General features: G+C 42.5%; 1 protein-coding gene across 1 annotated transcript in view; it reads left to right on the forward strand.

The window, feature by feature from the left end:
* The window catches only part of LOC118340076 (nck-associated protein 5-like), a 129,638-nt gene that overhangs the window by 36,472 nt on the left and 76,380 nt on the right, over positions 1-16,786 (forward strand). The window contains exon 3 of the mRNA XM_035677934.1: positions 5,563-5,636. Within this exon, the coding sequence (XP_035533827.1) occupies positions 5,563-5,636 (74 nt within the window). The remainder of the gene's footprint in view (positions 1-5,562; positions 5,637-16,786) is intronic.

Consider the following 16,786-nt stretch of genomic DNA (forward strand, 5'->3'; position numbering starts at 1 on the left):
AAACAAGACATGGTCATTGAATTTCCACCTTTTTTTGTCAAGGGGGGGGGGGGTGATTGTGGTTGCAGTTAGGCAAACTTTAATTGTACACCCATCCACTACTTGATTGATACTTGATACGTGATACGTGATTGACATGCATAATCATCCAATGTGGATGTGACTCCTAGGGGTTCGGGGCTGAAACAGATATACAATGAAATGGATAGTCAGAATGACTTGTAATAACCTCAAAGAGCACTATCATTGTCAGAGTGTCATGGCCTTGTCCGTGCCCCTTCTACTAAAATCAAAATCTTTTTTCTGTCTTTGAAACAATCAGTTAATCACCAATTTCCTTTATGAATCCATCAAATCATTGTGATACAGGAAACAGTCGCCCTTCTTTACACAACCATTGCATGATAAAAACATCTAGGATCATGTCCAACCGGGACACCAACTCATATTTTGCAGATCAAGCTGACAACTCACAGATCTCAGTATCTTTTTCCCATGTAAAAAATCACACGTATTAACCTGAGTAGCTGTCCTTTCCACTGATGAAAAGCAGGGCTATCAGCTGAGTTATCAGGGTCTAAGGATATGAGAGCTTGATGGCTGAGCTGATGCTATGACACCAGGTCGTTGGGATGTGAGTAACGACCTCTGAGTGAAGGATCATCGGCACAGAGCCTCAAAACATGCTGATAAGACTAATGAATTTAACCATGGCTGGCTGATATGCAGAGACTTGATACAAGCAGAGGTAGGTTTCGAGAAATCTGCACACAGAGAACATTAGTCATACTGATTAGTTCATTACCTAACTACGATAGGATCACGGTCATTTTGAATTATATTGGCATACAGAAATACGCTTTCATTGATGCTGATTAAATTTGCTATGTTTACATCTTTGGTAACGATGTACACATAAACTTTGGAGTATTGGATGGCAGGAGTATTTGGCTTCAAACCCAGTCGTATCTTTGGCAGGATGCCAAGACCAACAGCCGTATCAGATGTGGTATATCTCCCGCACCTTGAAAAAGTCACTGTCATAACTCATTCTCAAGAGTGCCATAAAAATACACCCAGAAAGAAATCTTACATTCTATTGGCATAACCTTTGACTTGGAGTAGCACATGTGGGAGCTCCACTTTCTGTCAAACCTGCAGCTCAGGGTTTGCAGTTGATTTTGCAGTCCCAGAGGCCACACTGGCATGTCATCAGTCTGTGCAAAATTCGTGGCAAGCATAGATAGGTTGGTGCGGCGGTGGGTTGGGGTGCAGGGATAGAGAGGGTAGAGGTTGTGACCTTGTCTTTGGCAGGTCTTATCTGTAACGCCAGCCTGAGCCTCTGATCTTTAGACACATCAAGGTGGTGGAGGGAACACATCCCAGCAAGGACTTCAAAAAACAGACCCTGACCTCTGCAGCAACTAGGTCACAGTGTTATCTAGCTTAAGGTTTTTTTGTTTTTTCCAGTCAACTCCAAAGAGGTCTGTATAAGAACCAGACGCTTGTCTAGGATGTGAATCCATCCCTCTTAATCTTCAAGAATGTGTGAAAGAGCGTGAGCTAGAGTGTGCTAGCAAGGCTCATGGATGAATAATGCATCTGATGTTTTATTACTGAAAAATCTGGACCATTAATCTTAAACAGACTGCTTTTGGTTTGTGTGTCAGTCAGTCTGTCTATTTGCATGTTTGTGTGGATTTTAACACAAGTGTGTCCCCCCCCCCCTCCTCCCTGCTCCTCAGTGCCAAAGCAGTGGGGGGATGGCACTCATAATTTAAAATTTTATGAAAGCACACGAGCAGTTGGAGGGGACTGGAAGTGGGACTCACGCCGGCTCTTCCTTATCAAACGCTCTCACACACATGAGTAAACATGGCCGGATAAACACCACTGAGAACCTGCGACCATAGAGCAGGAACATCAGCAAACACATTACCTGCCAGGTAACCAGGTAAACCCTAGCTTAACCCCTGCACAGATCATAACAGCAAAAATCTATATTGTGTCCAATACTGGCTTTTAATTAAGTTAAATGTCCCAAACCTAACACCTTAAATGGCTGTCAATATCATACATATAACTGCAGAAGCAAAAAGTGTGTTTACTCTCATGCACCTGAAAATATTTCTTCTCTGGGGAGCTGGTAGAGAGCAGGACAGATACAAATAAAGTATATGATAAAAGATATAGAATACCTTTAAAAAATCTGGTGTGCATTAATATTTGAACTTGTACAACAGGTTTAGAGATTTTTGCACCCTGAAAAATCAATATTATTGAAAATCCAAACCACTCAGATTGGGGAAATAAGGACATTTAACAACACTCAATACAAGAAACAAAGTTATGTATAGAAATATTGGGAATCTGTCACCTTAATCAAAAATTACATGTGGCAGTCGATCAAAAGCCAACCTAATTCAACTTCATTCACCACAAAGTCTCGCAAAGGACTACTGTGGGTGCACGACTTCTTACTGTCAAGGAACAATTTCTTTAAAAACCTATTTATGATTTAGTATACTTTGCAGGTGATTACACACTCTTTATGAGCTTACAGCTCATAGGAGGTTTTAAGCACTCTAAGGAATTGTTGAGCTGTACTGCATTTGCAAGAGCATGGGTCCTGAGAAATATGCCCTCGATAAAGTCTCAAGTCAGTAAATTTAGTTTTTTTTTAGTCTACATGTGAGTACCTGGGCCTCGTGGGAACGGTGCAGCTTTCACTCACGCCGTAAAACCGTCAGAAATAATGCCTGGCTGAAGATATAACACGCAGCATTACATACATGAGTCATGCTTTAAATCTCCACTTTAAATACCCTCCCATTTCACATGACAACAAGCATGCCGCATTCTCTGCATTCCCTCATGTGTGCCGAGGATTATTTCAGTGCCCTGTCATTAGGAGAGGTCTACACGATGACAACACAGACTTAGGCAGCTTTACCTCACGTTTGATGTGGCCTGTAAATATTTCCCCTGACATGGGGCTTTCACGAAGAAGGTTCCCCTTTGTGCAGAAGCCGTAGTCATTATGGGATCGCATTGCTAATGGTCTTTCGGAGACAGACGTTTTAACCCCAGACAGCATTTTTTGTCTGTTTGAAAAAAAAGTCACACATTTTTCTTGACAAGATGGCAGAGTGAGAATGAAAGATGATTCCAAACTGTATTTTGTCATTAATAATGCACACCGCCTTGCTGTTGCTGTTGAACGACAATGTCTCCGATATTTGGAACACATTCTGCAAAACATATTTCATGGCTACCAGCTTCACCCCATCCACCCACTCAGTTAGGATGAATTCAGAAGAGCAACTTGAACATGATCATTTGTCATGGCTTTGGCTATTGATTTATTGCAGTTGGAGTATACTGTAAATTTTACTTTGGGAACGTATCTGAGCACTAATGGCCTTTCATTTTTGGGGTGAGTAGCATCCTGGCTGTGTGCTGTGGCACTCTGACACTAGCAGATAGCTTTGGAGCACTGTTCTTTAACAGTGTAATTGGTTGCTTTCCAAACATGAAAGATTTGTCACACTAGTTTGGTAATAATAAATGTTGACAATGATGAACGAGATGATGAAACGATTAGGAGTTGATGTTATTTTGTTGGTTTCCCTTTTCAAAAATAGTGGGAAATATGACAGAAATTGGAAAATGTGGCACCCCGCTGTCAAGCATCGATCTGTTGTTGTGCTTTGGCATCGGCCCTATTTGCCTAATGGTCACCCAGAGTGCCCTTGACTGGCGACTCTGCAGGAAGCCTGGGCCTTTGCCATGTTCTGCTGGCATCGGGGCAAACTGGTGGTGATGAGTGTTTTCGAGTGGCGGTCTCAGATGTGAGATTAAGTGTGATAATTGATTTAGAAGCAGCAAAGGGAGAGTGGCACCCCAGGTAGAGTGAGGAAACAACACAGCTGCACTTACTGTATTTAGACCAGTGCTTCTGAACATCTGGCCTATGCAAGTTTACTCTCAAGGCCACAGGTTAAAAAAGCCCATACAGTGATAGCAAAAGTACTTGACGTCTGGTCACGCCCTGAGGGGGGTCATAGGGAGGTGAGAACCATAACATTATTCCACGGAAATTATTAAAAGTTCGTTGGGCTGTGATATAGGTTTGAAGATACTAGGTGAAAGATTTTGAGAGGCCAAACCTGTATCATTTTTGTGTTAAAGAGGTGGTGACTTTTGAGGCTGGTGTTTGTTTTGTTGCTGTTTTTGGTTGCATGATATGATAACATGTTATTTTTATCCACCAGATGCAAATTCACAATGCGGCTCCCCAGAAATATGCATGGTTTTGATATCTTATTGCACCAAAAGTCAGTTTTTTGTGCACATGCTAATTTTTCCATTTTCATGGTATAACAACAGGGGTCTTCCGAAAAGTTTGAAAACTACAGGCAGTGTTTATTTTTCAATTCCCTGTGGTTTCCAAGGTTCTTTTTCAAAAGAATCAGTTTGTGTTTCACAGATAGGCTTTTTTTTGCTAGTGACTAATTAGAGAATTGAGATTACAACAGCAGCAAAGAAAAATAGATGCTCAGGGGCAGACGATGTAAGAAAATAACCAGAATAAGGGAGTTGCAGTTGCAGTAAATGCATGCAGTAAAGGTTCATGGGTACTTTATGGTCTAAACGGAGCACACAAAATAAATGTCTCACAGATACTGCTACATTTTGTCTCCGAGACTGAGATTCCTGGCCTACTGACCTCTTCATGGGAATCCCCATTATTCAATTACACTCTGCGAGCACATGACCGGAGTGTCTAGAAATCAATGGAGAGCATCTGTCCCACTGAGATAACCGTTTGCCCAGGAGATGTGTCATGAGCTGTCAAGCTAACGTCTAATTAATTAAACCTAGACCACACTGATCTGACAGCGTCAAGTCACAACTGGCTGTGTTATGTACTGTAGGTAGACCTCAAATGTCTGAAAACCCAGATGGTTGAAGTATGGTGCCTATGTGGCCTATTTCTTACAGTTGCACTCTGCCTTTCTGCTTTATGTAGTCGGACCACTGAGAGTCAAATCATTAGGCCGTAGCCAAGAAATCCTGACATCTGTTTTTTCCATTCTGCTCTTAGCCTTAGCTCATTTCGTCCGTGCTGTAACTCAGTAGCGCACGTTTTGTGAGTGTGGGCTATTCCCAGCTGACATTACACAGCTGGGCTCGCTTCTGGGCCAGCCGTTAGAAGTTACCCAGAGGTGCTTCTGGAGTTACACACAGAGAGAAGAGAGAAAGAAAGAGAGACTAAACTGATTTATCGCACCTTCTCGAGAGTACTTCAGTTCTGTTACGCTGTTCTTCACACATTTATGAAAACAAAGTAGAGGAAATACACAGTCGAGTTATTTTACAGCATCTCATGCACTCATTTGATGAGTGAATGTTCATTGTTATTCTTTGGCTCAGTTGATCATCTTTAGGATGAAGACCTCGGTTGAAGTTTGCCCATGTTTCTAATTAACCTACTCAGTATGAGCATTTACACACTGACTTCATTGTTTACTTTTGGCTTTTCTCATCTCTCCTTGGCAGGAATACATGGATGCCAACAAATGCATTGACGAGCTTCTCAAACAGCTTGAGGAGGAGCGCAGAAATGTCAGAAGGTAAGAGGTTCTTAAGATTTTTGGGCAGATGTTTTATTGCCTAAGGATATTAGCAGCTGCCTGCAATCCATTCCGAACCAGAGTCAGCAGAACAATGTTGTTTGGTTTTGAGTGTGAGACAAGCTTTGTACGCTATTCTTGAGAAATGCTTTTTGTGTTGGAAGCACACTAAAAGGTGGCAGACAAAGGGGAGACTCCGGTCCCAGTGTGGGGTTGACTGGGGGCATTTCTCATGGAGGTCTTTTGGTGGGATTTGCCCAGACAATGGGAATGAAGAGCTTATGGAGATGCCAATCTAATGACCTTGTCCCCTCCATGCTCCTATCGTCCTAGCTCTTCCAGTGATGCACTGCCCCCATAGAAAAAGAGACAATTTTTTAAACTTCACCCTCTTTTGTGGAACCCTCTCTCCATCTCAATGGAGCTGTATTCCCCTGGCTCAAAGTAATTTTCCCCCTGAGTGAGCAGAGAGGGGCTGGGGGTTGGACACAACGGGATAGGGGTCTCAGGGTGGGTGGCTGGGGGGGGATGGATGACCACTGACCATCCCCTTTACTAGGCCACAGCACCCCTTAATAAAGGAAGTGATGTGTAAAGGAATGACCCTCTCCTACATGTCATCACCACCCCTCTTTATAAGACAGGGAAGTCATCTTTGGTGACACCCAGAGTGACCTAATAGCCACTGAGAAAGAGCCAAATGTCTTTGTAGGGACTGACCCGAGTTTGGACCGCAGGACCAAGTGGTTTCAAAGCCATGAACTTGTACTGACTCCCAGTGATTGGAGTGGCTATCTGCGGTTGATGTTTTACATTTGGTAAATTGCTTACTGCTGTGTCATTTTCTGTTATATTACAGACATCAACAGTTTGATGTGTAATATTCTCTTGGGATGGCAGTGTCCGTCTGATGGTTGATGACTTTGGTCAGGACTAAAATGTATTTACAACTATTATATTGCCATTAATTTCGGTAAAAATATTCATGGTGCCTAAAACAAACATTCTTTAGACTTTAGTGTTAAACTGACTTTTTCTCTTGCACCACCAGCAGGTCAATTTTTTCACTAGATGGACTGACTCAAAGAACACACTGCTAACTAAGAAAAGAGACTGAATGGAACTAATTTTTGCTTTGTAATATGGAGACATATACTAAGTAACGGTTTATCTGAAATGTTAATTATGTTTATTCTGGACAGGAATCCCCCTTTCATTGAAATTTACATAACTCTTCAAACTCTTTAATGTGCCCCTGCCTTGGAGACCTGAGGGTACTCTGTCACAATAAAAGCTGGATTTACTTCAGTGGAACACCCAGGGAGAAGCTGTATGGTGTAAACTTACTTCAAACTTAAAGTAGGATTTCCCATTTGAAGTGCTTCCTTTTAAACTGAGGATCAGATAAGAGTCCATCTCATGCTAGTTAGTGCAGCATTTATGGTTCATGTAAGGGCAAATGCCAAATACGAAGAATACGAATACTAACTTCCATTGAGCACCAGTTTCCTTCTGTCTTTCACAGGATACAGTGACAAGGACTACACGTTAAGATGCATCTAGAAATTTTAAAGAAACCAGCACATACACAGTTTTTAGAAACAGCATGCCACCAGGCAGAATTTGTACTCGTTTATTTTCCAGTGTTGGTTGATTTAGAGTAGCGACAGTGATTAATGACTTCACAAAGGCTTTTGTTCAGCTAAAACATAGACCGCAAGTAAAAAAAAAAAAACGCCTCCTTCCCCTTATTAAGCAGCATCTCACGATGCTTTAGATGTCTCCCTCCACCCATCAGAATATGGGGCCCATCAATCCGTCAAGAGGAGAAAGAGAAGCCTTTACATTCCTCTAGTTCTCTGCATCCCTTCTTCATGACCCAGTGACCCACTGCATTCATGTCTCTCATTGTACCATATTATTGGGCAGTTTCCCACTGGTGAGGTACACAGATTGGACAATTATGACTTCTTTTTCAACCAGACTAATTTTTTCAAGTTGGTAAGATGTCGATATATAAAATATCTCTGTTGTTATGTCAAATTAACATGCAATACTCTCTCTTGTGGTTAATATTTTTTTCCTTATAAGGGAAATTCGAAGACCTAAAGGAATGCTCCACAATACTCACTGCCTTTTGGACTGAAAGGTCACTCTAAAACGTTTGTAGTTTACTTGCTATTGAGGACAGCAGCTGAATTGAGCTTGGATCTAAAGCATTTGCCACTTTCTCACTGCAGGACCAGCAAACCAGTCAGTCAGTCGAGCACTTTTGTCACTGTGGCCATGACTTGCTATGCTACTTGCCCACAACACCAACAAGTTTGAACAGTTATGATTTAGCATTATAATAGTTTTTTAGGTAAGTTTGATGATTAATGTGATCATAATCAAGATATTTTTGGCCACAATATTCGTAGCATTTAAGTATCATACTTGCACATCCAAAATTATATGAATGTTTGTGTGATGTTGTGAAGAAACTATGGTTTGGAACATGCTGAACATATCAATATAAAAAGAGATGCTGCAAAAGTGGTTTCAGAAACTTTATAGATAAATTCTGAAAGTATACATATATCATTGGAAAAGATGGAAACTATAAACATCTTAGAGCCACATTTCAAACTGACAGGTGGTGAGCGTTTAATAATGGAAAGTAGGGAGAGGCATTTAAAGTTATTTTCATATTCGAGTAAAGTCTGACTTAAGAATTGGATCCAAAAAAGTTCAGGTGGGGTTAAGGTTATCCTACTTTTCTGCACTGCTAGACTGTAGAAGTTAACCAGTAATTCAATAATTTGGCTGGTAAAAAAAGCTGTGGCTGTTTTTTTTTTTTCATCCCTAGCCGCCTTGACCTGTAGGCTATAGCTAAACTGCTCATTTGGACTTTGCAAATCAGCCCTCAGTGACAGTAGCTCGTACTCTTTCAATCAGCTTACAGAAACCATCTCCTTCAACACTGCTAATGTCAGCAATTGAGGTGATGTGACATTGCTGTTTCTGCTCTGTTCTCCTTGTGCTTAACCCACAAATGATAAATAATCAAATAAAGTTGGCACTGTACGTTAATTTTGTGTACTTTTTCAAAATACTTCCAAACATCACTTTTATGCCTGGTCGCAATTCTGTCTGTAAGGTTAGATGAGTCATGTGCAACTGAATGAGTTGAACCTTGCCTTACTGCACAAATCTAAATGCAAGTTCTCAATATGCTGAACGAATACGGACGTCAGAATGAATACTTGACTACTTGTGCTAATCCGTAATGGATAGGTGTAGATTTTGAGCGCATGCACTAAAAATGGTTTTCAGCTTCTTTTGAACTATACGTCAAAAGCATCTGCTGTATCTTGAACATCCTAAAGCTCCGAGCATGCACACACAGACAAACCGTGTCTCGCACTCAGTTGCAGCATCATTGCTCGATGAAGCACAAAACCCCAGCGGGATGTTGGCCGGGCTTTCCTGCTCCCTCTATTCAATGTGACCACGTCCTTGACAGACGGAAACAAAAGCTCCACGGCACAGTGTCAACATCAGATGGAGCAAATCCAAATTTGGCAACATTTAGATGCAATGTACACTAGGACGCTGACCCGGGGTTTCCAGTTATTCATCAGCTGTTTGCAGTGTACTGTCATTAAACATGATCAAATGTATTTTTTACAATGTCATTAGTGTGGTGGTGGCCTTGAAATGCTGGCAACACACAGTTATGTGTTAGAGCTGTTGTGGAAAATAGAGTTTATTAAAGACTTCTGCTAAGTGACAGATGTGTGGGAGAGACATATGGATGTTCTGCAGCCTGACGTGCGGGGAGTGAGTTTGCATGACCTCTTTCTGACAAGCTGCTGTGTCAAGGCACCGTGACTGTGTAATCTTCCCTGTGGATTAAAACAATGTAGATTAGATTTTTTTTTTCTGCTCAAACTCTGCTCCCATGCATTTTCCCTCTCGTGATTTGTCACCGTGATTGAGCTGGTGTTTGTTTTTCCTTGAATCTTCTTTTGACCTTGTTTTTAGTGGGTCGAGCATGGCCAGTATCAGGTCGCTCTGCCCAAATCTGGCCTCACCTGCCATTTTCTGCCTGCTGGAGCAGATGGTGTTTGTCTGTGACCCCTTCCACACCTTGGAGGACAGCGAGGGACAAGGAGGGTTGAGGAGGGTGGCCAGGAGGCAGGGGGGCTCAGAGAAACTGGGAGGTGGGGAGGTGTGGAGGGGGAAGCTGGGGACTCAGCTGGAGATCCACAGGGCTTGGGACAGGTTGTGTGGAGCAGGCGGCTGCAGCTGCAGCTCAAGCCGCAAGGACATTAGCGGCGACATCTGCTGATCAATAAGCTATTTGTCATGTTCATAGAGCAACGGTGCTTCGAAGACGCGGTGATAGAAAGTGGAGGTCAGATCAGATGTGCGTTTATCTGAGGGGTTATAGGAAATAGGACTTTCTTTAAGTGAATTTGCCTGTGGGTACAATTGATAATTTACCAGTTTAGTCCTATAACTGCTCAACATTTATTCCAATTTGCCCTTGTCTGTTCAGACACTGTTGGATTGGAGATTTTGGATTGTGGTCGTTATAAATGACTGAATGTTTTTTTAAAGTGGAGTGCAGATCTTTTCAACAGTATAACTTTCATTGTGCCATTTGGATTAGCTTTTGTTAGTTTAATTGTTTAAGCTATTGAGATTACAGAGTCAATAATCACTTTAGTCAATTCAAATGGCTAAAACATCAAAATTCACTCAAAAAGCACTTTGAGAGACTTTTAGTTTCTCCTAAATTTCAATCAAATAGGGGATTTTGATGGAGAAAAAGGTCTTTGCAGTCCTATGAGAAATTCAAGGTTAAATGAGAGAGAAAAAATGTGAGTGCATACACATGAGAGAAAAAGACCAAGCCAAAGCTGGGAAACAGCTTTACAAATCTGGACCTTGCTGATGTTACTACAAGGAATATCTGGCCTCAAAGACGCCTGTGTGCTGCCGGCGGTCTGAGCAAGATGAAAGGCTGTAATCCTCAGCTGAAGTATGTGGCGAGGCCTGTTCTGTCGATGAGGAGGTGGAAAGGGTTCAGCCTCCCGCAAACCATCCAACGCCCCAAGGATCTGCCGTCTCGCTTGGGTGGGAGCCATACATTTTACAACTTTAATTGGATAAGTTGACCGGTCTAATGCAATAATTTGATCATGCTAAGCCCCAAAGAGATCTAATGCACTCCTAAAGTATATTTGTGTGCCCTCTGAAGTGAATGACTTATCCTAATCCAGCCATTAGAGGTCACTTTACGGCCCAGGAGTCCAGAATCCAAAATATCTCAAAGGAACTGTCAGTGGGTGAATAAATCAATCCATGAAACCTTCATTGGAACCTTCAGGCACTGGTGGAATTTAGTAAACAGAGCTTTTAAAAAAATCTGTTTTTCCTCAGGATCTTCTTTCTGTGAGAAGATAACCCTGAGCAATCTGAGGCTAAAATAAGAGTGCATCCCTTTCATGTATACTATCTTTAATTAGCAAAACACATCTACATAGCATGGTTGTTAGTTTGGAGTAGCATGTTGTTGGTCTTTACTGTACTTCTCAGTCAGTGATGTGTTAACTGTGAACATGATTAAGCAATCCCTGAAGCAATTAGTTAAGAAGGTGACACTGCTGGTGCCCTGTGACATAAGTCAACACTGCCTAGTTTGCCTCGGCGAATATTCACTAAGTCAGTCTGGCTTGGGACAAACTCGTCTCCTGAGTCCTTTAAAATGCCAGACGCCCCAGCCCTGATTCATGTGCAAAGTCCAGACCCAGCTAAAATACATGCATCAGTTTTATGGAGCTTATGCGAGGAAGAGGTTAATCGAATAGGTTAATGAAGCCTTTTATTGATGCTCCCTCAAGGTCGTTTAAGAACTGGTGGCAGTCCTGCATGCATGGGAATGCAGCACACTGGGCATGAGTACTTAAGCCATGATATGCTGCGCCTGCCCCCCTGCACTGTCTGCTTCTCCACATATCATTCACCATAAGCCTTCACTTTTTTTCCTGATGGATTCAAGGTTAAGTATAAAGCTAAGCAGCTGTCTACTGCTCTTATTCCGAAAACAAATCTATACTTAGCATAATGGATCTAACCTTTCCCCGCAGATATAGTGTTGTAATAAACAATTTTTGTTGGTGCCAGTTTGGATGTAGTGGTTTCACAACATGGATATGCTGTGTTTTATAGGACTTGTGACACGTATTCTTGGCATTTGGAGTGAATGCCATATTATCTGCATTCCTACAGGCCATTAGCTGTGTTTAAGAGCTGAGTCTTGCATAACGGCTAATTGTTGTTTGTCTAAGTGAGTTCTTCTCAGACTCTAATTTGAATTCCTTGTGCTGTAAGAAAAGCGCTTTAATTATGCATTGGTTCAGAATATTATATTTTTTATCTGATTTCAGTCACTCTGGCATTGTCAGTTGTACATTTCATTAAATAAAGGCTCATACAACATTCAGGTCTATTAACTTCAGTTGAGTTCCCCTCTTTTGTGCAATGAAAAGATTGTTTTTATCAAGATTAGCTTTGGGAGAATGTGCTCCTTTTGTGCCCATGAAAGCCGTGCAGTTATTTTGACTAATATGTGTGCTTCACAGTGCTTTGGAAAACATCCCAACATTAAGATAAGAAGAGCGATAGATCCTGTGTGGTTTTTATTGTTGATGGATCCTGTGTGGTTTGGTTTGTTGATAGATCCCGTGTGGTTTTGGCTGGTGGAAGTCACAGTGGTTGCATCCATGCTATTTACCTCCAGCTCAGGGCTCTTTGGAATATATCCTCTTATCTCTCGAAGGAAACAGGAAAGGGTGAACATTTGTGAAATTCATAACATTTCAGTCTTGTCCTATGGGTTTGTTGAAGTGATGATTTCTAAAAACAAAACATGAGGCTTTTTAAACCACCTTGTTAAATGTATCACATTTCAACTCTCTGATTTTGAGACACTATATAGGTATTGTAAGCATGTTTATTGGGAGGTACACTACATGGGTTTAGCTGCTCTACAACACAAAACATGAGGGTTTTAAGACATTCTTCTTTAAAATATTGCATATAAAAATCAATAAATTTATATTTATTATTATCAAATGTCAGCGTCTGTTGGTCGCTGCTTTTACATTCAGCTCTGCTTGGTTGCTTCATGACACTAAGAGGTGGATGGAACTGTTTCCTCTAATAGCAGTGAAGAGAGTAAATGCTGTGAATGGAAAAAAAGGATATAACAAGGAGTTCCATGTGACAGGAAACAACAGGCTTTTGTGATTTGTAAAAATGTGGTGTTCATTTTGAAAAGTACTACAACTAACTGTGTGTGTGTGAGACGGATGATACCACTGAAATTAGCCACGGCATAATAGCCCCATTTGTTTACCATAATCGCACAAGGAATGTTAAAGTAATTCTTTAAGATTTGCTGAAGATTAATTGAAGATTAACTCCATCAGTGTTAATCTTGCTCATTCCAGTCTTGATGACTTTAAGCATTTCCTGAGTTGCACGAAGAGGAAAATCTTGCCTGCTGATGATGTCTCGCTGGACCACCATCCTGACTGACTTCGTCGTTCCGCCCCCATCCCCCTGCTTAATGGAACATGACAGAGGTGCATTATCGCTTTCATTGTATTACACATTTAATCTTGCCACACTGAAGTTAAATGACACACATATAGACACTCACTAACACACACCCGGCCTCTGGAGGGGCTTTTTGTAGTTCGGTGTGACCCATCATGTGATTTGCATCTGTCTGGGCGTTTGCCGCTTTGAGCTGTGTAGATCCTGAGCGGGCTTGTGTTGGGTAAACAAACACGCTGCCTGTCTACAGCGTGGCATTTCCTTTGCTCTTCTTGATTCAGAAAACACCCTACCCCCTCCTTCCCAACAGAGTCTAGCCGTGTTGACAGCTAAATATCTCCTGGATGGATTGTAACCACCCATAGTACCTCTGATGTGCTTCCAAATGATTTTACACCCGTTACTTTTCCTCAGTTGTATCAGACATTAAATAGCTGTTCTCAGAAGCATGTCTAAGCTTAAACACCGCATACATGCTAATCGTCTTTATGGTGCTGGAGAGCCGGGAAGGAAACAAAGTTTTTATTCTTCTCCTCCTGTGTGATTAATGTCTGTCTCGGAACACACACCTAGACGGCGGAGTGGTCGGGTAATGAGCTCAAGTGACGCATCCCGGCCTGCTTTTGGTCACTCATCTGTGATCAAGCTGCAGGGGAATAATGTCACGGAAGCAAAGTGTGGTTGATGGCTGGAGCCCTGGACCTTCCACTGACAGGATGTTTGTACATTCATATACACACAGTAACAAGTAAACTGCGGTTGAATGTAGCTCCATGCTATAGCATTAACATGCTGCCGACATGTTAGTGCATCAATAATTTAACACTCTAAAAGGGGCCCTTCTTCAGAATTAGAAGAATTCAGAATTATTGTTTATAATATTATAATAATTGTTAATAATAGACCAAAGAGTGTACAGAAGTACATTTTGTTCACAACATAAGCTCCAAAAAATACAATGTACATAAAGTAACTGGATTCGTACTTGTAGTAGTATTTTTACTTTGTTGAATTGCTACTTTCACTTTAGTAAAGGATCTAAATACTTCTTTCACCACTGCACACATACGACCACAACCACTAGCATCACTAACCCAGGCCACTCCTCACCGCAATTCAAAGGTGCTTACAGTCACACGTTCCCTTTGTGTGCACACGAACGTACACTCACACACGCACAGGCACAACCACGAGCATCCTTTTCCCTCAGACCACCCTGCACCCCATTACAAATCCATATCGACCTGCCCTCCCTCCAGTCACTGTCCCAGCACAGTCCCGTCCCCCTCACTACACCCCCCCCGCCCCTGAGGAATGCTAACCTAGCCTAAGTGTGTGTGTGTGTATGTGTGCGTGTGTGTGACAGTGGTGGAGCCAGGCTGGCTGTGTGGGCGGCCGAGTGTTTCCAAACAGTGGAATCTGTCACTGACACCCCTGGCAGAGCAATAAGCAGCGCCTTAATGAGCTCAGCAGATCACTCAGCACACAGAGCCGACACACACACACACACACTCATGCACACGCTCGAGTGCTAGATGCATGAATATTACAAATACAGACACAGGATCACATATATATTTATATTCATACAATGTAAAAAAAAAAGGCAAAGGAGTTGTAGAACCTTAACACCAATAAGTGTATGGGCAGTAATATGTTCACACACACCCCTAGACTATTATTACGCAGTTAAAATGGAAGAAAAAACAAAGCTAAACAAACAAACATGACCTGTTTTCCTGATTAAAGGACAAAGGGGGCTGCTTGGACGCCAAACACCACAGCTACCAAGCACTGTTGTCTGTTTGACGCCCTGCAGACGAGAGCCATCGCTCAACAAATCGCAGCATGCTCTTGATCAAATTAAAATGGAACACTGCCTTCAATATTTCTTGATTACGGTGCATATGTATATGTTCCTGCTGACTCAGCCGTCCATTTGTCTTTTTTACCCAAGTGGGACAATGGCGTCTAATTGATGACCACCTGCTCTTAGAATCAAATCACATTCGCTCTATATTCAGATTTCCCTGCTAGACAGCTGTGCTTATGATAAACACAATTACCCCCTCTGCGTGACATTTTGGTCATATACGCAATAATCAGGCATCATGAATCTTTGAGTTTTATGATGACAAATGGGAATGTGGCAGCCAGCTTTATCTGATAACGAGAACGTGACAGGACGTGTCAATTTTTTATGATCGCTGTTGGCTAATGCCAGATTTCCCAGCATGAAAAAAGTCTACCTACAAACCCTGCAGGTGACAACTCATCCCTATCTCCAGTCTTGCTCCACCTTCCCTCAACTTGAAGTTTTTCCAGCCTCCCCCACCGGCCTCCCCCCATTCTCCGGCAAACTAATTTTCTCACATGGTTAGTGTCATTGTTCATTTAGGACATTAGTGACAGTGAATGTGGGGTAAAGTGGCAGCGATGGCCCCGGCTCTAAGTCAGTCCCCTCTTTTCTTTCCCCTCTTTAACTGAGCTCCTGTCACCGGGACCCTTTTAATTCCCCCTTTCACCCCTCCGGTGCCCGCCCCCTCTTGCACTGGTCCTATTGGGGAGCAGACAATAGAGGGTTCCCCCCCTCTCCTCTGCCTCTTCATCCCCCCTTCTCATCTCCCTCGGCCCTTACAGGCGTCCTGCCTGGTTGAGGTTGTGGGCTCCAGGCTGCAGTTTGTCACAGCCATTCAGCTGAGACTGATTGTGATTGCGGCAGATGGGCTGGAGCCTGGTCCGTCACTCGGCCGAGGCAGACCCAAGCACTTCTCTCTTTCTCTCTCAGCCTTTTTTTCCCTCTCTTGATCTTGATCTCTTGCTCGGTTGTCCCTATCTGTCTTTTGTCAGTGCCTTCTCTTTCTGTTTCTGCATTGTTTTCCAAAAGCTCTGTTTCCCATATCCAGATTACTGCAGAGTGTTTGGAAAAAGCTTGCTTTTCAGGCTGTCTAAGAGTGTCTAAAACCCATTATCCCCACACCTTTCTGACATCAGAATTGGCTGACTGAGTCAGACCATTTTCAACCACCACAACTGTACGCAGTGATTGGTCAGGTGGAGAAGGAGCTTAACTTTTCTTCACATCACCATGAATACTTTTGCGTCTCTCAATGACCTTCGAGGGTAGCCCTTCAAAACTGGTATAAACCTTTTTGCCTTGGCTGGCCAACAATCATACCTAGATCATTTTAAGCTCACTGACACTTTTATTGTGGAGGTGCTCTCATTTCATCGTTTTTGTCATCTGTTGTTTTGCTCTTTTGATCTCTTCTTCAGTTGTCTCTTTTGTCACCTTTTTTTAAAGAGGCCAGTTAGTAGAACATCACAAGCCGGCTGCCTCTTGCGTGTTCACGTTCCCCTTGTTGGAGTTAAACCCCCCTTAACACTGTTGTCACCCCCAAAAACTCCTCCTCCTCCGTACAACCCCCCACCCCAACCTTGCTTCTCCTCCCCTGAGGAAAGAGCCACCTTCAGAGAGGCAGCGGAGCAGCCGTCTTCCTGAACACATGTTAAACGTCCCGCAAAGCCTGAGGAGGAGG

Source organism: Morone saxatilis, unplaced genomic scaffold (genome assembly GCF_004916995.1).
Source record: "Morone saxatilis isolate NCDOM2014 unplaced genomic scaffold, NCSU_SB_2.0 Contig6, whole genome shotgun sequence".
Taxonomy (NCBI): Eukaryota; Metazoa; Chordata; class Actinopteri; family Moronidae; genus Morone; species Morone saxatilis.